Genomic DNA, 23,382 nt, shown 5'->3' with positions numbered 1-23,382 from the left:
TTCCTTCCTGCTCTTACAGCCCAGTCATCCCGGGGGTAACTTTGGTTTTCAGTTGGCAAACCAGGTTGAAAGGCTTGGGTTTCTGGCCATTGCTGGGCTCCCTGACTTCCAGTTTTGTCGTGGACAGGCCCTTCGGAAGATCGAAAACGAAGACATGCGAGTGCAGCTCAGTGTGTTTGATGAGCACGCGGAGGAAGACTCCTACGACCTGAAGGCACGGCTGGATGACATTCGAATGGAGATGGAATATCCTTTTGCTGTGACTGGGTTCAATCTAGGCAGGAGATATTCAGTTGACATTGGCCCATGGGTCTTCTCAGTAGATAAGGCAGGTGTCTTCTAATTGCTGGTAAAGTTATTGACCTCGTAAAGCGTGGACCAGGGAAGTTAGGAAAAGTGATCCGAGGGTGGTTCAGCATGGAAGCAGCCCTCAAAATTAGTTCAGACCTCCTGGAACACAGTAGTTTAGCTTACTAAGATGTAGAACTGGTTTTTAGAGAACACACGTAAGTCAGGGAGTGGGGTTATCTTTTGCTTTCTGGTATGTATTCCAGAGACCGGCAGAGGGAGTAATTTGGTTACCCATTCATACTGCCACAAGTGACTTTGAGGCATCTATCTTTGAGTTTCTAATTGATCTTCAAGCTATTTCACTGGTCTCCTTGCTAGAGGAAGTTTATAGAGCTTCAAGTTTCGAGCAATATTTACAGGAAGAACAGCTGTTAGAATAGAAGAGCATCTTGCTACTTTTCCTGAGACTTGGGCAAGCCACCTGTCATAGTATCTAAATATATACTTTCCTTAGCTTCTTCCTGTTTTCCACTGATTTGGGTGAAGTCTTCCAGATTCTCTTAAACACAGTGAAGGATTCGAAGGCAGAGCCATACTTCCTGTCCATCCTGCAGCACCTACTCTTGGTCCGAAATGACTATGAAGCCAGGTGAGATGGCATACCTGTGGGAGGTTTTGAACTTCAGCCTGAGCGGAAAGAGCAAAGCCCTTAAGTTCAAAGATTGTCTGTAAAGGGAAAAAGGGTGAGGATTAGGTTTCATTTTTAGTCATGGATATAAAGGGAGTCGTCATTGGTCTCTCTTATCCAACTGAAAGGCATCCCTGGGGAAGAGGTCACAGAGTGTGTAAGGTGAAGTGCCTGTTCTCTTTCAGAGGGATCCGGTAGTGTGGAGTGAGGAGGGCAGTAAAGGGAGGTAAATTGAAAGGTCTTTCAGGTTGCCTGAAAGTAGAGATTTAGCCATCCATGACACGGAGGGTCAGCCTGGGGTTTTAGATGGGAAGGGATTGGCACTAGGAGGCAGATGCTGAGACGTGTCGATCATCTGAAGGAGCTGGGGTGGCTGACGTGGAAGAAGGTCCTTAGCGTGGCAGCAGTGCTTCTGTTCATGGTACGGAAAGGTCCTTTCAGAACACGTATCCCCGGGTCCCTGTGTTGTCAGAGCACTTACCTTTTCTTGATCCTATACTTCCGAAAACTAGATTGTGGTTTTTCTTTAATAATGTTGATTTGTTTCTGTTGTAGACCGCAGTACTATAGGCTGATTGAAGAATGTATTTCTCAGATAGTTCTGCGTAAGAACGGGGCTGATCCTGACTTCAAGTGCCGGCACCTCGAGGTTGATATTGAGGGACTGATTGGTAAGTGTACTTTTCTATGTGCTTCCTTAAAATATTGCCTGTACCTTTCATTTTTCATCTTTCAGTGAAAATTTCAGAGAAGGTCTCTTTCTGGTCCCCAGGTATTTGTATTTTGGCCCTTTCTTAGTTGTTAACCAGCATCTGTGTTAAGAATATATAAACCTTTAGTTTATTTCTACACAATTTTCAAAAAATTTAACTCCTTCTCATACACTACCCCACCTTTTGAAGGGACTTCAACAATAAGCTAGGACTCTTGCTGGTCTCCAAGATTTGTAAGTATGACTTGTAGGCATTCTTCATGCCACCCAGCATGGTGGCCTTAATAGACACTCAGAAATATTATGCTGAATTAAACTGATAGTTCCATTTCTTTATCTGGGCCAGAATGTTAAGAAGGGCAATAAAAATAAGCAAAAGAGCCAAAGACCTCCCTGCCCTGTGGTTATATTGAAGGGCTTAGGTAGTAAGAGAGGAAAATAAGAGATTGGGAACTTTACTTTCTGACTCTTCTTTTTAGATCAAATGATTGATAAAACAAAGGTAGAGAAATCTGAAGCCAAAGCTACAGAGCTGGAAAAAAAGGTGAGTGCAAAAAATAAAAAAAATCAGGGTGTATCTTTCTTTGTCTGAGGATTATTATTTTTCTGACATGTGAAGCATACCTGAGATATTTTTAAAGCACTCAGCACACAATAGCAGTTCTTAGATGACACTCCTGTGGTTCTGAAAGCACTCTCAGGCTCTCCTGGCATCTCAGGCCTCTTCTGCCTGGAACAGTAGGAGCGGTAGTATATCTGAATTCTCTTCTTCTCTCTGATTGTTAAAGACTCCTTTTATGGTTCAGATTACATGCCATGGCTGTCCTGGTTAAATGTCTTTAAAATCTTATTTAAAAAAAATAATATTACTCTAAAAATAGATAAACTATGGAAATGGTCCTTAGTTTACTCCTCCTTTATCCATGATTTTTCAGATCAAAATCATGGTGTTCTTTTTTCTGAGGCATTCCCTGGGCCAGTGATCTCTATAGATCCAAGACTGGCACAAAGCAGTAAATCCTGGGGAATGATGCTGTCCTCCTTGCCCAGATAGCTTACTGGGAGCCTGATTCCTCTCTCCTTTAGCTGGACTTAGAGTTAACAGCCCGACATGAGCTACAGGTGGAAATGAAAAAGATGGAAAGCGACTTCGAGCAGAAGCTCCAGGATCTTCAAGGAGAAAAGGATGTACTGGATTCTGAAAAGCAGCACATTACCACAGAGAAGCAGAGCCTGGAAACAGAGGTGTCTCAGCTCACAGGAGAGGTGAGGTCTCGTCTGAGCAGAGGAGGCAAAGTGACCTGCAGCTGCCACCAGCAGCCTCAGGGCAAGCCTGTCTTGGAGCAGGAGTCACCTTGCTCCCCGGGGGAGGGGAGGGTCAGCTACTAATTGGTCATCTAGTTACCTAGTGTGTGTTTTTAAAAATCTTTTACTGTTTTGTTTTGTGTTGTGTTAGGGATAAGTAATATGTAAGATAGAAAATTTTAAAAATACAGAACAACATAAAGAATAAAATAAGTCACAGTTCTACTCAGAAATGAAGATGATACTCTTCCAATGAATTTAGGAGTAGGAACTAAATAAATTCTTCTCATATTTGCTTATTTTCTGCTATTTGTCATCTCTGGACAGATTTATCCTTACACACTCTCTCTGCAGTCATAAATGTTTGGTGATCTGTGATCTGATCATTTGACCACATACCATATTTTGTCACATATAATACGCACCCATGGTTTTGTGCACATTATGCACAGGATTATTATACCCATGATTATATACCATGGGTATATACCCATGTATAACATGCGTCCTTATTTTTCCTAAAAAAATTGGGCAAAAATGTACGCATTACACATGGCAAAATATGGTATGTGGCTATATAATTACTTATATGGTAGCACATGTGTTATTTATATAACTGGAATATTTGATTTACTTCAGTTTTGCATTTTCTAATCAAAGAGAAAGTTTAACAGGAATGTTGCAGTTGCCTTTTTAATAAAAAACATGCTGAACTAAGAACACGAAGACCTACATTTAATTTCGTCTTGTCACTACATGGCTGTTTGACTTTAAGCCAGTCATTTCATGTCTCCTTTCGTGGCCTTTACGTATAAAATGAGAAGTTGGAATTAGGTCGTTGTTTAGGTCCCCTCAAACCCCAGTTGTCCCCAAGGTGCAGTGAGAAGTGTGCTGTCATTGATGTTGCATTTCTAGGTTGCCAAGCTGTCCAAGGACCTGGAAGATGCCAAGAAAGAAATGGCTTTGCTCTCTGCTGCAGCTACTGCTGTAGCCCCGCCCAGCAGCGCTACTGTTCCCCCTGCCCCGCCTTTACCTAGTGACTCTGGCACTGTTGTTTCACCCTCATCTCCTCTTCCTGAGGGTGGTGCCATTCCTCCTCCTCCACCACCTCCCCCTCCTTTGCCTGGGGGTACTGCCATCCCCCCACCTCCCCCTTTGCCTGGGGATCCTGCCATTCCCCCACCCCCTCCTTTGCCTGGGGATTCTGCCATCCCCCCACCCCCTCCTTTGCCAGGGAGTGCTGCCATCCCACCACCTCCCCCTTTACCTGGGTGTGCTGCCATCCCACCACCTCCCCCTTTACCTGGGTGTGCTGCCATTCCCCCACCCCCTCCTCCCTTGCCTGGGGGCGCTGGCATCCCCCCACCCCCTCCTCCCTTGCCTGGAGGACCAGGAATGCCACCTCCCCCTCCCCCTCTTCCTGGTGGTCCTGGAATCCCTCCACCCCCTCCATTTCCTGGAGGCCCTGGCATTCCTCCACCTCCACCAGGAATGGGTATGCCTCTACCTCCCCCTTTTGGATTTGGAGTTCCTGCAGCCCCAGTTCTGCCATATGGATTAACCCCAAAGAAGCTTTACAAGCCAGAAGTGCAGCTCCGGAGGCCAAACTGGTCCAAGGTGAGAGTTTCTGTCCATTTGTTCATCAGTACCTATTCAGAAACCACTTCACTTTCCTACTTTGTACTTTGTGCATGGTTGGGCTTCCCTTGCGAGGCTCGCATCTGTCTGTCTCAGTGCCACTCATGCATATGTATATTCAGCAGATACTAGGCATCTCCTATGTGCTAGACATCACTTTAGAGAGTTCTTTGAGTCCAAACTGCTACAGAACCTAAACTTAAGTTAGTAGTGGTTTTGGCCTTTGAGGATATGAGTGCCAGGGTAACACAATTTGATAATAGTCATTTCACCAGCCTGCAAAGTACTGATAATTTTGCTGATTTCAAGTCGTGGGTTATGGGTACAGCCCCCTACCTTCACCTTTGGGTAAATAAGCTGCACACAGGATGTTTCCATGACACAGTATTGCTCCCACTATGTGTTGTAGACCCCTGTGTTTCTGCACCTCCTTTTGCTTCCAGAAACCAAGTTAGGGATTAGAAAACGAATGAATGTGGTACAGTTAGCCAAATTGATGGGAAAATATGTGATGTAGAACAAGATGTGAAATAAGTGTTAATACTTCTAAAACTAGTGGATTTAAGGTTAGAAGGAAGATCCGCAACATAACTTGAATAATCATCAACAAACAAAATGGAAGCGTCATCTCCTGATTTCATCAGGAAGAGCACAGCTGTTGTCTGTACCTGAGGTCATTCTCGCTCTGGTGCGACAGTGCTAATAACCGGCTAGACACCGCTTGCATCTCTATCAGTTTTCTAGGGTGGAAAGTGCGGGCTGACTTTAGTAACTGTTAACACCCTGCCTGTATCCACAGTTTGTCGCTGAGGACCTTTCCCAGAACTGCTTCTGGACAAAGGTGAAGGAGGACCGCTTTGAGAACAATGAACTTTTTGCCAAACTTACCCATGCCTTCTCTGCCCAGACCAAGAGTGAGTCCCTTACTCTTTCATGCAAAGGGTCAGCGTAGGACTTAGAATGTTCTTTAAGTGGGTTTCCCATTCCTTTCCCTTCCATGGGTGAGGGTTGATGAGAGATGGGGTTTCAGTTTGGAAGAAAATTCAGTATTTTTATATTTGGGGGATGCTGGGTTTGGGAAAGAGAGCTGTTGCATGTAGGTTGGTATTTTCCCCCACCTGCACCCCAGTCTTTTTACAGGTAGGTATTTTATGTCATTATAACTTGATATGAGATTAAGGTGACAGAGCTTAGTCTGGGCCCATTCTGATGATGCTCTTGAACCGATTCTGGCACCGACTTGAAGGTGCTATCCCCAGACCTACATCCATAATCAATAAGGGTTGGGCAGAGTCTTTAATAGGTCAGGTGGTTGGGCGACTATCTATAGTAACAACAAACTATATGTGATTCATTTTCTTCTGTTTCTTTCCAATATCTGATATTTTCTCCTTCCTGGACCTTCGCTCCTGCAGCATCAAAAGGTAAGAATATGGGAGAGCCTTTTAGTTGGGTCTCTTGAATATTAGAGAAAACCAATGCAAAGGAATTTCTCTTCAGACAATTGAGACTAGCAATGGGGCTTGACTTCTCTTTTGGTCTTTTTTTGGTTTTTAAGAGTACAGGAGGAACAGTAGCTGGGATGTTAACTGACAGGAAAAATTAAGCTATCATATACTTATTTTTTCTTTGGAAGGTGAGGGACAAATTCAGTGATAATACCATTATCTTACATTTGTGTTGTGTTTTATAATTTTCAGTGTTTTAACATAAGTTGACCTTTTTGGCCCGCAAAGAAGCCTTATGAGACAGGCAGGATGTGTATTATCTCCACTCTGTAGAATATATGAGCTGAATAGTTAGGTAGCTTGCCCAAGGTTATATAACCAGATCCAGGAGTCTTGACTTTTGGTCTGTTCTTTTATATAATTCTGGTCCATTTTTTTAATATACATTCTTCTTCACCTTCATTTCTTCACCTTTATTTTAGTATTGCTGATCTTTCTTGCCTTCTTCTTTCACTTCCTAGTTCCTGGGTTTTGTGCTCCTTTAATATACCTTGTGATAATTCTATGTGAATTATGATCATCTTGTGATCATCTTCTTCTAGCTTTTTTGTTTATTTAGAGGTTTATTATTTATTTATAAACACTCCAGCTAAGGAGCATTCCCTCCCCCCCGCCCAGTAAATAAGTATTTTAAAAGGGGATTATTGTTTTTCCTGAAGTGATCTAATGGGACCAGGCTACACTTTGTTCTAGTAAGGAGGCTGACAGATTCCTGGGTGCCTTTGGCAACCCGTAGTTACGTGGGGGTATAGGAGCATAGGATCACAGTGCCCAGGCCTGCCTTGTTGCCCTAGCTTCCAGGGCAGAGTGCCTTTTCTTCTGAGAGCTGTCACCTTCCCAACTCAAGTCCAACTCAGGGAATTACTTTTGCCCTCTAAGTTTAAAATGCTGTGATAATGATCACTTATACTGCTGTAGTACATCCACAAAGACTAGTTGACAGTGAACATCAGAACCAAATGATTTGCTAATTCATAAGTTCACAGAATCTGTCCCTGTATTAGCCTCTGGGGTAAATCCCTTTCTTGTGGCGGGGCTCTGGGTGCCACTGCAGATGTGCACTTCCTGGGCACATCCCTCTCCTCCCCACCCTCCTTTTGTCCAGTATGTGTGCATTCCCACTGATTGTAGTGGGGTTTACTGTGGTGTGGTGGTTTTCCTTGGCGTTATATCCCTAAGACCTTATCTTATTTTCTTGTTATTTTCAACAGTGTAATCAGACTTATTAATGCTCCTTTAGCTTTCAACTTTGGCCCTGGAAACCACTTTCTATTCATGGAAGGTTCTTACTTCCTAACAACTTTGGCTTTTTTTTTTCCTTAAATTATTCTTAGAAATCTCTGTATCTTTTTTTCCTAAGGTTTATTTATTGACTGATTCTAGAGAGAGGCAAGAAGAGAGGGAAACCTATACCTTGACTGGGGATCAGACCCACAACCTTGGTGTTTTGGAATGATTTTTTCACCAACTAAGTTACCCGCTGTTGCAGAAATCTCTGTATCTTAATCTGAAGAGAATAAGTATGAATTTGTTCATATAGTTTATTGGCAGTGTGGATTTTCATGTAGTAATAATCATCACTAGATTGCTTCTGTTTTGATGAAGGAAATTTGTAACTAGTCTTTTTTTTAAGATTTTATTTATTTATTTTTAGAGAGAGGAGAAGGGAGGGAGAAAGAGGGAGAAGAACATCAGTGTGTGGTTGCTTCTCACGTGGCCCCCACTAGGAACCTGGCCCACAACCCAGACATGTGCCCTGGCTGGGAATTGAACTGGCGACCCTTTGGTTCACAGCCAGCGCTCAGTCTACTGAGCTGCACCAGCCAGGATTAGTCTTTATTTTAGTCTGTAAATAGCTTTACTTTTAGGTAGGACTTTCAGGTGCTAAATTGGAACAGTGTATTAATTTCCCATCTTTTCATTAGGAAGCACTAAGAAGGTGTTCTAGAAAATTATGAAATCATAAGCAATTTTCCAGACACCTAAATTGTAGTCATTTTAAGAAACTCCTAGAAGAGATTTTTTTCTCATCAACTATAGTCATAAGTAATCTGACTAAGTAATCTATAAACAGTTATCAAAAGATAAACTCGAACAGTTATCTGTAACACTTGGATGCAACAGAGCTCCCAGCCACGCCACATCCATGTTTTCATTCATTTCCCCCCAAGGAACAAACGCTTCTCCCTTCAACAAATCATTTCTTCTTGGGGTTTTTAGTGTTTTACTGATGTCATTGTTGTGTGACTCTTAGGAGTACAAAAAGGAATAACATTAGATTAGGAAAAGTGAGTGAGATAGTGGATATTTAGGGTTGAAGAGGAGGAGCCATATTCTGATTACCATGCATTCAACTGTAGCACAACTAATTCAGTTAGAGAAGTAAGACACGCTTATCTGGTCCTAGTAGAAGTTCTGCGTAGATGATTTCTGCTCAGTAGTTGCCAGTCTCAATGAGGAAGTTATTTGGACACTAGGTTTTCATAATTGCATTATTTCCTCTCTTGCTTGCTAAACACAACTGATATTTGTTAAACATAGCTGTATCTCCCTTACATTTTATTTCTACCTAAAAACTCCCATATACCTATTGGCTTCTCCAGGAATGGACATTAAAGAAAACATCCACCTCTTTTCATCTGCCTTCTATAGTCAAAAGTCGTCAGCCACTGCTTCATTAAGGTTCAAGGAGGCATGTACCTTGTTCTAAGAGAAGAGCTAAGAGAAAGGAATGGTCCTCAGATTTATACTACCTGTCCTCATGCACATTTTTCTCTCTCAAAGGTTACTCTCTTGTTTCTAAACTCTTGACTTCGTATAGATATGTTGCCAAGACAATATTTTGAGTTGTGAATTGATAGGCAGTGGTGCTATAAAACTTCTAGTACTTTCTCACTTCCCTTTTGGTGATCAGTAAGGAGTCTTTTATCATCATGGTCTCTTTGTTGGTTCTGCTTCTTTAATTCCTTGGGAACAGGCTCAGTAGGTGATTTTCCCATCCTCCCCGAGGGGTCTCTCGGGTCACTGCGGTGGCTTCGGGTCATTGTCTCGTGCACAAGGTGGTTTTTCCTCCGCCTTGCTTCTGACTCTTACTCTCTTCATGGATGACGTGATCCCATTAAAACGGTTACGTTTGAAAACAGCGTGGTAAGTGATAAGCGATACTCTTTTTAGGTTTAATCCTTTTAAGAAATCTTTTGGGTTCTTAAGATTCACAAGTTAATGCCCCCTAGTCAGTGTGTAGAGGACAATTGTGTAGCATTAGATGGTCTCTTCCCTGTTAAAATACAAAGTGCTTTATGGGAGCTGTGAACCTCAGAATAGCCCAAGTGGTTAGTAACAGTAATTTAGAAGGAACTCTGGCTGGAAAGCAAGATCTTGACCAAGAGCTGAGCATTTCATAAACAGTAACAGTTTCCTAGTCAGGTTTGAATTGTGCGGGTCCAGATCCGCTGCCCACAAGTCAGAGCTGTCGGCAGCCGTGGGTAGTTTACCTGTCTGCTGCTCTCCCGGGGCTTTCAGGGTTCGGGCCTTAGCGGGAGCCCGTGGTGGGGAAGCAGTCCCCTCTTTTGCAAAGGGGTCTTCTTTTCCCTGGGATCCTCTTCTGTCCAGTCTGTGGCACCCACCCAGTTGGGTCTTCATCAGGAAATGCCCTGCTGAATCTTGACAGCCTCTGCACCTGTGGCCTCTGGAAATAAGATTCCATAGGAGCTCAGTGTTCTCCACCTTGTTCAGTGAGTCTTGCGGCAGACAGATGTCTGGTCGGTTCATTTCGCCTCTCGAGTACATGAAATTAGGACAGTTGTTGGGATTCTTTTATTTACTGACTTCTCTTGGATTTTGAGTAGGGTCAGACTTAGTACAGAATAGTTGGGAGATTCCAAAATATTATATAGCACTCCTTGTAATTTATGTACATAAATCTACCGCTGTCACTTGGGGTTACCAGGAGTCCTGCACAGGGCATGACTACCACATGTCCCACGGGTAATGATCTCCCTGTCCTCAGTGGTGTAAAAAAAGGACCTAAATGACCCCTCCTTTACCATCACTGTTTGCCTCTGATCCACTGGATCTAATATTGTGCCGTTCATGTCACTCACCACAGGCTCACAGGTCGCCCTCACGTCCCTTAAGTTCTGTGGAACTGCTGTCCTGTTTCCTGCCATCCCACCTGAACTCTTGAAACCTGTCCACCGTGCCCTCTGGAATTCAGGGTCCGTCACTGGCAAAGTCTGCTGTCATCCACTTCACCGAGTTGCTCTAACAGAGACCTGGCTTTTTCCCTTGACACCACTTTCCCTCTTGTCCCTCTCTGGGGAGTCCCCCGCCACAGGAGTTTCTGTGATAACCCTCACATCATTGGGTCTGGAGATGGGATAGATGTCTTCTTCTTCTTTACTGCTGCTTCCAGATCATTCCTCCTTTTTCCTAGAAACCCATCATCTCAAATCTCATGACATGAAATTATATCGCCCACCTTCTCTCTTCGTGCTCTCATGTACAAACACCCTGACCCACTCCTCCTTGTCTCTCAGTTAGTGTAGCTCCTGGCCACTCTCTGCAGTACCCCAACCTGCTTGTCTTTTTTCATAACAGTTCTGATGCAAAAGGATTGTGATCCTACCAGTTTTTTTGCTTCGCAATCCCTTGAATGATTGATCTTTTCCCAGTGATCTTGTCCTCTACCCTGCCTTACCCGGTGGTCAGGCCCCGGTAACCTCAGCCCTTCCACAGTCTCAGCCTTGTACCACCTACGTTCCATCTTTTTGCCTCGCTCTCGCACCCTGACCCCAACAGTCCTCCAGCCGCACTGTGACTTCACTTCACTTCTCCCACCACCGTTCACTGCGTGTCACCTCCTCAGCTGAAATTCCGTGCTTAACCGTGATCACCGCATTGGTTTTGTTTCGTTTTTTTCTTCCATCATCTCATTTCAGCATACCTGACTGGTAAGACCGCGCTCCTGGTTAATTCCCTCTCTCCATCCACCCTGTACTGGCAGCCTTGCACGTGAACGTGAGTGGAGGAAAACGTATCACGTCCCCCACCTGGACACATCGGCTTCACTTGGCTTTCACGACAGCAGATGTTCTTACTCTTTCTCCTACTTCACGGTCTGCTTTTCCTTCAGGCTCTCCTCTGCTCCCTGTGCAGTGTTGCTTGGCTTTTGATGCCGCCAGGCAGTCAGGTATTAAACTTTTCTTTCCTACTTTCCTACATGATTGACACCTTTTCTCTCCTCAAAGACCCAACACCTCCATCATCTTGTTTTCCCTCTTCTTCACTGAGAAAATTGAAACAGAGGAGGAACTTCCATACACTTCCACTATTGCTTTCACCCCCTTTTTGTGCCTTCTTCTCTGTTACAATGGTTCCTAGACTAATGTGGTAGATACCCTCATTTCAACAAATGTATGGTGTACACTGAAATATAAAATAAAAAATTTCCCTCTCCCCCCACAGTTACTGTGGTTATCATATCTACTAAAGGAATGGGTAAGATTCTTTTTGAATCTTCTTGGAAAAAAATATATGTATATATACTCATATGTACATATATATATTTTTTTCCTTGCATAAACTGTCTTTGGTGTTATCTGTCATCTCATCTCAAATTCTTCTTTAGACAGCTTTCTAAAAGGTTCTTGTGTTGTTTTGTTTGTGCTGATCTGAGTTTCATTTTTCTTTTTCCATGTACTAGTGGAGATTTAAGGGAGAGTCATCAGATAAAGAGAATTAAACTTTAATTCTTTCTAAACTGGAGGAATTTGATATATCTGCAGTGTGCTCTTTCTCTTTTTCGCCACCAGATGGCACATGGATCTCTTCTATTTTAGATGTGTCATTGTTACGTCTGTTAGTGACGCAGTCACGTTAGAGAGAGGCAGCCCCTGTTGTTTTCAGATACTGCCTGTTTCGTATGCTGCCCTCTACCAGTAAGGAAATTTACTTGGAGGACTGACCCGTAAAATGAAGACAGGAAGCTGTGTTTGCCCTTTCACAAAAGGATCTTGTCCTATCGCAGCTGGTGGTTTTAATAGGGGCAATTTAGTGTTCTTTTGGGGGCCCAGAGTTGGGAGAATGTTTTTGTTTTAGTCTGACAGCTTCATGAAAGCATAGCCTTCCTTTCAGAGTACTTAAATAGAGGATTGCATTTTCCCTGCTTGGTAGTTCATTATAAATATATTTGTAACCCTATTATATACACATTCATAATTCCATCTCTGTCTCATTTTCTACCAAATAGCAACTTCAAGCCCATAATAGAACTACCCACTGATTATATACTGATAACTGCCCAGAGATACCCTACTGGATTTATTTCCTTCAGGGAATTCCTTGGCCTACCTTGGGTAGAATTTACTGGTACAGAAAGGTTTTCACAGTCCACCTTTCTGTGACTCCTTGGCTTGTGTTCATCCCAAGATAATCTCAGTTTTAGAGCCTCTTTCTAGCTATTCAAACTGGTGTGTGCCTGTATTACTATTTAGACGTGCAGACTGGTGCTGTGTTTTTCAAACCCAAGACACCGTCCACCCTAACCTGCGGATTCCAAATCTGACTTCTGACAAATGTCCTTTCTCGTGTCAAGTCCTTTGTCTTGAGTTCTGACTTCTGACAAATGTCCTTTGTCTTGAGACTTACATCGTCTCATAGGGGATCTGTTTTGCCTAACTCCCTGTCGTCTTCATGGAGTCATTCCTGCACTTACATGTCTGTTTCCACCAGTAATTCCCAACTGCTAGTGTGCATAAGATTACATGAGGAGCTTGTTAAAGGGTCAGAGAGTTCAAGTTACAAGGACCGTAGAAGGGTGTATTTTTAACAAGTATCCTGTGTAATTTCGTCATAGATATATTAACCCGCCTTGACTCATTGCTTCAGTCTCTATGTTTCCATTTTCTGCTTGCTCTCTTCCTCCGCTGTAGCCTTAAGTTGCTCTCTACTTTTTCTCGTGATAACATTTTTATGTCTTTGTCAGAGTAGGTATTGTACAAGTGTTATCTTTGTTTTTCTAGAGGTCACGCGAGATCACTTTGGAAACAATTCGACATTGTCTACTGAGTGCGAACATTCTGGAGCCTCTACTCCGAAGGCACTTATTTCTGCAAAATTCCTCCCTTGCCGTTTCCCCAGCCAGGTCTCAGCAGGCGTGTTTGAAGGATATTTTAAAGAGGTTCTCTGGAGTCAGTGAAGTAGCTGGGACCCACCTAGGGATTGATTGGGCTGGAGAGGATGGATGGAGGACAGATGATGAGAGGCCTCGGGCTTGTGCAACAAAGGTGGAATAGATGAGAAGGTGGGGGAAGTCCAGGTGCTGACGAAGAGTACTGCGGCTGTGCAGACATAACTCTCGTTCAAGCTGGGTTATTTTCTCACTGTGGAGACCGGAAGTTGGTAGGGATTGGAGATGCGATTAGGAGGAGGAATGGGATCTCCAGGAAATTTCAGAGCAGAGGTAGGCTCTGAGAAAAGTGGAAGAGTGATCCAGGGCTCTTTGGCTGCATACTGCTGCCTCAAGGAAAAACCCTGTTACCACGAGGATCCCTGACACTTCGGGAGATGTTGGATCTGAACTTACTTGTCCTCTTATAGGGAACAAATCTCCCTCCAAACACAAAGGAGTAACCAGACTAGTTTTCAGGGAGTAGTAAGGGTATTTCCACCAGATTTTCTTCTTCGGGGCTTTTCTTTCAGCTTCTCTATTACTGTTTTTCTGCATAGGTAATATAGGGAGTTCAGAAGTCAAGATGATTATTAAAAAGTCTCTTTCCCATCCTTATATTCACCCATCCTATCCCCCTGCCCCATAGTCTACCAGTTTTATTAAATTCTTGATTCTCCTTTCAGTGTCTTTTAAAAATGCATTTATAAGCAAATGCTAATATAGATTCTTATCCTCCCTCCCTTTATCAGAAGGTAGCATGTTATCTATGCTGTTTCATACCATCTATATCCTGGAGAATTTTTATATCAGTACCTGGAGATTTTTCATCATTTAAAAATATTCCAAAGTATGTATTACTTTTATAATGAAAATTATGATAAAAATATAGTAGGGAAGTAATCGGTCCTTTTTTAACAGTACTGCAATTAGCCATTTGATCTGACTGCATCTTAGCGTGTATATATCTTTTTTTTTCTGTTTTTCCTGCAGTCTCTCTCATGTCATGACTGAACAGTTAGTGACCCATACCAATTTTATAAAAATACAGCAGCTCATTCTAGAGCCTTTTAGCCATTGTGGTATGAGGAAGAGAGACTTGAAAAGTAAGGCTAAGGGACTCCCAGGCCTCTAGCTAGTTCACTGGAACATTATACTCTAGATCAGAGCTTTGTATCACTAGCATAAGGACACCTCTTCCTAAAGGGGTGTAGTCTTTACAGGAAAGGGGTGACCTACCTAATTTTTTCTTGCTTCTCAGTTTTTTATTGATTGATTTTGAGAGAGAGAGAGAGGAAGGGCGAGGTGGGTGGGGAGACAGAAGCATTGATTTGGGAATGGAAGCTACAGCCTTGGTGTATCAGGGTGACACTCTAACCAACTGAGCTACCTGGCCAGGGTGGGTACTTCTCAGTTTTTGTTCTGAAGGTAATTGCTCTAGAACTTAGTACTGTTTAACTGGCCCATGTTATAACCCTGGCTCGTGTCATAACCCTTTGGAGCAACATAGAATGTTCATGATACAGTGCTATGTGGGAGAAGCAGGAAACAATTATGTATAAGCTTTACTGCAATTGTGTTTTTACAGAAAAAAATGTAGAAGCAAAAGATTGGAAGGTTATGTTACCAGAAAACTATAACAGAGTTTTTCCTAGGGTGCTAAGTTTTTTCCTTCAATTTTTCTATGATGTGGTTATTTTTATGATGGGAAGGACAAAAGAATGAAGAAGGAAATTTGCCTGGTCCAGGATGCTTGGAAGGGGGATTTCTGGAAGCACTTGGACCTAATAAGTTACTGTGTGCAGAGCAGAGGGCAGTCTTACCAGGCAGGTGCAGTGTCTTTCATTGCACTCTTCACAGTGACCCCCTGTTGAAAAGTCACAGTTCAGTGGAAAGAGCTGTTCTACTCACAGCTCCCTGGGGGAAGGGAGCCCCTTTTGTACAGCAAAAGGGCATTGGTACCCCATATGTGCAAAAGGAGAGCTGTCATCCTTCCCTCCTGATACTACGGTATCTACGGTATCTCTGTTCTAAGAGTCGGTGATGCTTTTTCTTTTGTATCTATTAGATTGGGAGATGAGTGTGTGTGTGTGGGGGGGGGAGATCTGTGTGTGTGTGTGTTTAAATTTCCCCTTGGCAAGAAGAACTGCTAAAATCCTTCCAAAAAGAATGCCCCTCTTCTGCTTGCATTTCTGTTCTGCTTGCATTTTTCTTTTCAGCCACGGGGTGTGCGCAGTTGAGCTATTTTGGCTCGGTTTCCAGCTTGTGAGGTCAGAGACTGGGGATTGGAGGAGGACATCAGGTGACTTTCAGTAACTGTGACGATGGTCCTGCCCTTATCCCCACCCTGGCTCCCCTCCTCCATCCCCACCCTTTCCTGGCTTCTACCTTAGGAACAAAGAAGGGAAAAAAACAGCAGTATGACGAAAACCAGCAGCTGCATCTGCAGACTCAGGCTGGGGCTGGGTGTTTACTCCATCTGTTCCCTTTGTATGCTTGGACTTCCCCTCCCAGCCCGCTGAATGAGATGGAGGGTGTTTCTAGGATCCTTTGTTACAGAGAATGGCTTAGAACTCAGCAGTTTATTCAGTATTTAGGTGGGTGCAGAAGAGATGGTGCAGGTTAAAAATGCTTCAAGCACCTAGAATAAGATGTATTTTGCCTTCTCATTCTGTCTTATTCAAGAATACCTATCCACTGTCAGAGACTGTGTGCGATAGGGGCTTGTCACCTACTATTTCTAATTATTAAACTGTACAGCCTGATAAGTATTACCTTCATTTTATAACAGAAATATCAGTGCAGAATTCATATGTCCTTTGCTTATTAAGATCTCGTAGCAAATAAACACCACACCAGCATTGGCCCCCAGATCTGTTGGCCTCAGAGTCCAGCTTTTAGTGAAAGGGGGTGACAAGGCAGGAAAGTTCAGAGACACCTGAGATGCCTGCGCCTGGGGACTGTCACAGCGCTGTTCTGTGACACTTTGCTTTTCACCAGAAATCAGTGTCCTGATTTCTTCAAAAAATAGATCTCAAGGTACAAAAATGAGATCAAGGGGAACATAGAGGTTAAAAGAGAATTTTTAAATATGCCAGTCAGTTGCAGTATTTAGAACCTGATCCATTTTTTAAGAAAGGAAAAGGTTTTATTCCTGGTACCCTATTCTGATCCTTTTTTTCCCTGCCTTCTAGCCAACTGTTCCCTTGCATAAACCGGTCCTACCCTTTTGCTGACTTGCTCAGGGCACCGCCTGTCCTTCCAGTCCCCACCTGGCCAGATCTCTGCAGCTAATCTCTTCCTTAGCACTGCCTTATTGAGTCACCTTCCTGGGTGTGTGGGAAAGTGTCTGTGAGAAACGCAGTGACTGTGTTGTGAGCCATGCTTTGTGAAGTGCCCGGCTTTCTAATACTGCTTGGCGGCTCCCGTTTCGGATTCCCATGTGTGCCCCCTTCTTCCTAACTCTCAGCTCAGCACTTGGTTCTTGTCGCTTGGAACTCTGTTTGGCTTTGTTCCTGTCCTTCAGATTTACCCATTTCTGCCAGTTCGCCCCATCCCTCCTTACAGCTTGCATATCCATGATGATATAGTTCTGTGGGATTTAGCAAATCAGTATTGTTTTGGCCAAGAGGCCAGCGGCAGGAATCTGGTTATCTTTGGGCAGGAATGACAGCTGATCAGTTGGCATGCTACTTATCTCTTTTTCCCTCTTATGGTGTGTACCTGCGAATGGCTTTGTGGTGCTGAATTTTTCTATCATGTGTATTACAGCTTTGAAGGAATGTAAAGTAGAAATCCTCCACGTGGGCAGCTTCTTACATTGTCACATGATGGGACCCTCTTCTGTCCTCTTCCTAGAATCAGAGACCTTGTGTAGAGCTTGATAGCCATGGCTTACTGTATGCTGAGCGGCCTCCATGATTCCAGAGCTCTGTTAACCCCCACAGAAAGTTTGTTGTTATTTCCTGAGGATCTTACTAAGTGTTCTAATATTTCGGTATGCTGGGAGATCTAGGACTCTTCCACAAAGACCGTGTGACCCCGTTTCTTTGGAGAGAGCTAAAGTGGTACCAGAGTCCTTTTTTTTTTAAATTTAAATTTATTGATTGTAGAGACAGAGGAAGAGGGAGAGAAAGAAACATTAATTTGTTGTCCTACTTATTTATGCATTCACTGATTGATTTTTACATGTGCCCTGACTGAGGATCAAACCTTCAGCCTCCATGTATCAGGATGACCGTCTAACCAGCTGAGCAACCTGGCCGGGGCCCACTGTTTTTAACTTCCCATGTTGACTCTGTGCTCCTATATGTTACATGTCCTGCAGTTATCTCGCTGTCTGGACTTTGTGCTACCTCATTTAAGGAGTGGAAACCATTGGCGACTTGGACCCACAGAATTTTAAACGTGTTTCTGCTTTTTCCACCTTTCTCATGTATTCTCTTTTAGTCATAAGGTACTTGGCTTGCTCAAGGGAGATGTAGCATAAAATTGTGTTCCCTGCCGGATGGGGACAAATGCCGCAGGCTTGATCCTGGGCAGAGCGAGTAGCATGTGGCGCTGAGTCAGTGAGGGAGAATTAAGGTTAGGTGGAGTTGCTTTGTAAGTCAGCCTGAGTCTGTCAGCCCTGCCTATGTGACTGGCTCAGATCCCCAAGTCCTTTTCCCTGCCCGCCTTACTCATTCCCACCTGCAGTTCTTAAGAACTCAGTTTCCAGGATGTCAGACAACCAACTCCCCGGGCCTGCACTTCCTGTTTGCGACCCTCCGGGGAAGCCCGCGGCAGGAATTCCTGGGGAAGTGCTGGCTGTAGGCGTGGGGGCCGCAGCTCGGTATGGGAGTTGGGGCATACTGTGCAGAGAAGGCCCTCCCTTCCGTTCTGTGGGCCCTTAGAAACTGTTACTAATCACAAGCAAGCAATAACTAGGGCTTTGTACCTTAACTATTCTCTGTCTTTAGAGACTGAACACTATTTTTCCTTCTTGTGCCTCAGTTTCTGTTCTTTGATTTTAGTATTCTACACAGGTATCAAGGTTCATGACAAAATTAGCTCAGCCTCTGCAGGATTGATTCTTCAGACATACTCAAAAATAATGAAGAAATGCGGGGTCCCTTTGATGGACAGCAGGGGGTGCCCTCTCCCTGCGCTTGGTTCCCGGGCACTCCCTGCTGCATTCAGCCATTTTAGACGGATTGTTTTGTTCCCAGCTAACTCCATTTTGTGTGTGTGACGCAGGAGAAAAAGAGTGGGGCGAGGGAGGAGCCTGACGGGCAGGGAGGCCCACCCCCGCTCCCTTACTCAGCACCATTCCCGGGCTCACCTCGCTGCAGGCTGCTGCCTGCATCCTGAGCAGCAGATGCTGCAAGTCCCTGTCAGCTGAGCAGGGAGCAGGGCGGCGACTGGCTCCCGACACCTGCTGACAGTGACAGGGGACCAGTTTCTGAGGCAGCAGCCAGGGCATCCCCTCTGTCTCACCGAGAGTCTGAGCCTGGCGTTAGGTGGTTTGGATTACAGAGATGTGCGGGGTGGTGTTCTCAGGTATGGGATCAGTTAAGAAGAGAAGAAAAGGCCTTTCACTCAGTTGTCGGAGAAGAGTTAGATACCTTGGTAACTCCAGGGAAACCATCTAACTTTAAAAAAGGCTTTCACGTTTGAAACGTAAAAACACACACGTAATACATTAACACATATATGCCTCCATATTTATGTTTATCTGAAGAGAATATATCATTTAATTCTTGAGTGGTTTAGAATGTGTATCAAAAATATGGGCTTTTTAAAAAAATATCATTAGATATTAAAGTGTTTAAATTTCTCAAATTATCTTATAGTAGTAATGTTTTTAGTAGTTCATCTGTGTCAGAGATACCGCAGTTGGTTGGTGTCTGTGTTTTCCTCTCTTTCTCATTTTTTTATCTTGCAATTCATTTGTAGACGTAGTTTCTTATGGGAATGGGGGGTGTCTGTCAGGTCAGGACACAAGCTCCAGGGCCGGGCTTCTCCTCTCCGTGGGGTGGAGCGTCCCGTCGTCAGGGCTTCCCCAGAGGCGGCCGCAGAGGAAGCGAAGGGGCAACGGTCTGCAGCCTTCAGGGGAGAAGAGGCGGCAGTGTCTTACTGGGACAGTGGTTGTTCCTCCTGACACAGCCCGTTGTCCAAAGTCTTCAGAAAAGTTCAAGGCTGCTCTCAACAGAGAACGTGGCTGAAGTGGACTGTGTTCTCTCCTGGAAATTAAAGGAGAGCTTTTAAGCCCTTTCCCGTCTTACAAGATGGCAGGTGAAAAAAAACTGAGAAGCTGGATACTGAGGAGATGAAACGTGAAGCCAGGAAGGCTAATGATGGTGGCACAAGTCGGAAGGGTCACCTCAAGGCCAAGTCGCCTAAGAAAGGGGACCCCCACTGCAGCCGAAACCCTGTCCTGGTCAGAGGAATTGGCAGGTGTGTGCACAAGAGAAAGTATTCATCAGCTCAATGCACGATTGAAAACAAAAAGGAGGAAGTTCTTACTACTGTCACAAAACCAGTTGGTGGTGACAGGAGTCATCATACCTGAGTGGTTAAACTTAGCAGAATGCCTAGATGTGGTCCTGCTGAAGATGTGCCTCGAAAGCTGTTAAGCGGGTGAGAAAACTGGGCCAGCATCACTCCTGGGACCATTCTGATCTTCCTCACTGGGAGCCACAGTGGCAAGAGGGTGGTTTTCCTGGAGCAGCTGAGCAGTGGCATGCTGCTGACTAGACCTCTGTCCCTTAATCAAGTGCCTCTGCATAGAATAGACCAGAAATTTGTCATCGCCACCGTCACTGAAGTTGATGTCAGTGGTGTGAAAATTCCCAAACATCTCACTGATGCTTACTTCAAGAAGGCGAAACTGGACAAGCCCAGACGCCAGGAGGGTGGTGAGATCTCTGACAGAGAAAGAGAAATACAAGATTATGGAGCAGCACAAGGTTGATCAGAAAGCCATAGACTTGCAAATTCTGCCAAAAATCAAGGCTGTTTCTCAGCTCCAGGGCGACCTCCACTCTCTGTTTGCTCTCGCAGATGGCCTTATCCTCACACACTGATGTTCTGAATTTCTTACGAAGAACCTAACTAAATAACCAATCTGTTAAATAATTAAAATAAAGGAGAGCTTTTAAGCCTTGGGACACTGGATTTACCTGCTGGATGATAGCTGCATCCCTAGGGCGATTCCAGATCCTCTGTGTGATCCTCCCACAACTTTCTTTTTACTTCACTGGTAGCTTTCTCCCTGGTCAAACCTAATGAGTTAACAGCACTTCATAGACTTGTTTCACAGGAAGAAAAGACATAATGTTGGGGATGGGCACATTCAAAAGTTCTTTCATAGCTTCAGCATTTTAACGTCCAACTCTTAACCCATGATCTTTGAGATATTAAGCCTGAGACTGAGTTAAATGCAGGTGATGAAACGAAAGCTCCTGCTTGATGCTCATTCTCCCCCTTCCATAAGGGGTCAGTGACTCTGACCTTCAGCAGGCAGCCGGTGCCCTTGCTCCTGGGGAGGGCACAGGTTACAGAAGGGAAATTGCAGGGTCTGACTTCTTGGCAAGGCGGGCAGGGCAATGGTAAAGTCTGGTCCTTGGAGGTTAGGTTGGCTATGTGCCAGTTTGGAAGCTGTATTTCTCATTAGCAAAAGTGCTTAGAATCTACTGAGGAGGTCAAGAGTTACAGCAGCTAGAAACGTGGACCCTGGCATTGACTGGCTTTTTTTACGAGAGTCAGCTGAGTAATAAGGGTCTCTTTTCCGCTATTGTCAGTAGAGTTACAGTCATTTGCAAATAAGATTTTCCTTCTTCCCTCTGTGCTGATGTTCTGTGTGTACCCACTTCTGCATCCTTGCTCTGGCAAAAATGGGGAGCTGGGACCCAAGCACTGATAAGGTTATATGTTAAATGTTACAATACTTGTATGCTGAATTAATGCACCATTTCTATTACAAGGCTGGGTGAGCTGCAAATGGGAGTATTCTATGAGTTCTACATTTGACTTTCTATTGCTGGTAGTTAGTGGGGTCCCTCCCTCTCTCAATCCAGTGTAAAAGTAGAACCACAGCCAGCTGTCTGAGGGTCTGAAACTGTTGTAGGTGGTGTCCAGGCCACGCCTGTCTCCCCTTCTCAGTTCCCTGGAGGGCGACAGCTTAGAAAATGAGCACGTAATTATTATACTATCTCACCACAGTGACAAATCAAATTATTTTAATTCGCCCATGTTCCCTTATAATCTTTACTTATACTCTGTATATAACATTAACCTTATAACCAGAAGTGTGTACTTTTTATTTCAAGTTGAAGTATACAGATCATATGTGTAAGAGTCAGTGAAGTTTCACAAAATTAAAAATGAAATTTTACATACATGTAATCAACACCCAGATCAAAAAACAGAATATTATTAAGAACTGGAAACTCCTTGTATCCCCTTCCAGTTAAAACTGACGACTTACCCCTCCCACCCCTGACCCAGAGCAACCACTGACCTGAGCTCTAACACCACGGCTCCGGCTGTCCACACGCACTTGCTCGTTTGCTCACTCTTGCAGTCCATGAGCACCTTCAGCAGTGCCAACTCGCCCCACTTTGAAACAGACATGCTCAATTAGAGCTCAGTATTTGTTTCCACCAAGCCTGTTTGATTCTTTTTATCAGATATTCTCAAATCCATCTATTTCTTTCTCTGTTCAGCTCTGCTGTAACCTCAGGCCATGCTTTCATCTCTTACCTGGAATGCTAAACTCTTTTTAGTTTTTATCAGTCTCGGTGGCAGCCATTCTTTGTTGTATAGTAATATTTTAAAAAATAATAAGTTTTTGCCTGTTTTTCTTGATTTATAAATTGAGGGTTTTATCTATGGCCTCCCTGCTAGGAAAGTGAGGATATTGATACTTACATTGCCTTTCCCCTTTCCACTCCTCCAAATTATCATCATCTAATTTTTAGGTCATCTATTCATGTTTAAACTTTTAGTTATTAAATGCAATAAAAAATGTTTAGAAAGCTCTATAAAACATGTACAAGTAGTGAATCATCATACGGCGAATATCCTTGTAAACGCCACCTGTCAGGGGATGGAAACTGTCCAGAGGCCCCCAGGAGCCTCTTTGTGCCCCTTACCTGGTAAGAGAAGTCACTGTCCCCACTGGTGTGGCAGTCACTGTATTTGTTTTTTGGTTTGCCACCCGAATTTGTATTCCTGAACATCGTAGTTTGGTTTTGCCTGTGTTTGAATTGTGTTCTTTGTCTCTCCTAATCTATAGCTTCTTCTCTTTTTCTTTTCCTTGAAATTCATTTGCCGTAAAGACTGTATCATTTGTCCTGGGGAGTTTCCCATAATGTGGATTTTGTAATTGTATTCCTGTAGCATCGTTTCTGTCTCCTGTATTTACTGTAAATTGGTAATTGGATCTAGAGGTTCAATCAGAATCAGGCTCCATTTGTCTTTCTGCCAAGACTTCAGCATAACGCAGTATTCAGGTCCTCTGTAGGGGCACGTCGTGGTGTCACTTCTGTGGTGCTCGCAGTGCTGATTTTCAGTGCATATGTCCTTCAGCGCATTAGGGTTGCAAAATGGTGATGTTCCAAACAAAAGGAATTCTTTATATATTCTAGATATTAATTGTCACTTAAGTGTATCACAGACATTTTCTCTGATTCTGTGGCTTGTCTTTTCACTTTGTTTAAATAGTGTCTTGATGAACAGCAATTGTTTATTAAAAAATGCTTAGCTTTAGCAGTCTTTTCCTTTGTGGTTCATATGTATTGTGTCTTGTTTACGATATCTTTTAGTCACCAAGATAATTAATCCTATAGTTTTGCCTTTCACAGTTAGGTTTTTGACTGACCTGTAATTGATTCATTTGCATAAGGATACAATTTCTTTTTTTATATATATATGATACTTAGTTCTAGTTCCATTTATTGGGAAGTATGTTCTTTTCCCTGCCTTTTGACATGCTCAGTCTGTTATATCAAGGGCCTTCATCATGGGTCTGTTTTCTGGATTTCACTCTTCTCTTGGTCATCTTGTTTATTGCCATGCCTATAGCACATGA

General features: G+C 43.6%; 1 protein-coding gene and 1 pseudogene across 2 annotated transcripts in view; both read left to right on the top strand.

Moving 5' to 3' along the window:
- The window catches only part of DIAPH1 (diaphanous related formin 1), an 85,719-nt gene that overhangs the window by 34,458 nt on the left and 27,879 nt on the right, over positions 1-23,382 (top strand). For both annotated transcript variants that reach the window (XM_028527357.2, XM_028527358.2), the window contains 8 exons: positions 128-246; positions 824-940; positions 1,535-1,650; positions 2,171-2,235; positions 2,778-2,957; positions 3,912-4,613; positions 5,434-5,548; positions 6,050-6,058. In XM_028527357.2, the coding sequence (XP_028383158.1) occupies positions 128-246; positions 824-940; positions 1,535-1,650; positions 2,171-2,235; positions 2,778-2,957; positions 3,912-4,613; positions 5,434-5,548; positions 6,050-6,058 (1,423 nt within the window). The remainder of the gene's footprint in view (positions 1-127; positions 247-823; positions 941-1,534; positions 1,651-2,170; positions 2,236-2,777; positions 2,958-3,911; positions 4,614-5,433; positions 5,549-6,049; positions 6,059-23,382) is intronic.
- LOC114509188 lies at positions 19,594-21,824 on the top strand (annotated as a pseudogene).

Source organism: Phyllostomus discolor, chromosome 13 (genome assembly GCF_004126475.2).
Source record: "Phyllostomus discolor isolate MPI-MPIP mPhyDis1 chromosome 13, mPhyDis1.pri.v3, whole genome shotgun sequence".
Lineage (NCBI taxonomy): Eukaryota > Metazoa > Chordata > Mammalia > Chiroptera > Phyllostomidae > Phyllostomus > Phyllostomus discolor.
This window is presented reverse-complemented; position numbering and strand designations above follow the sequence as displayed.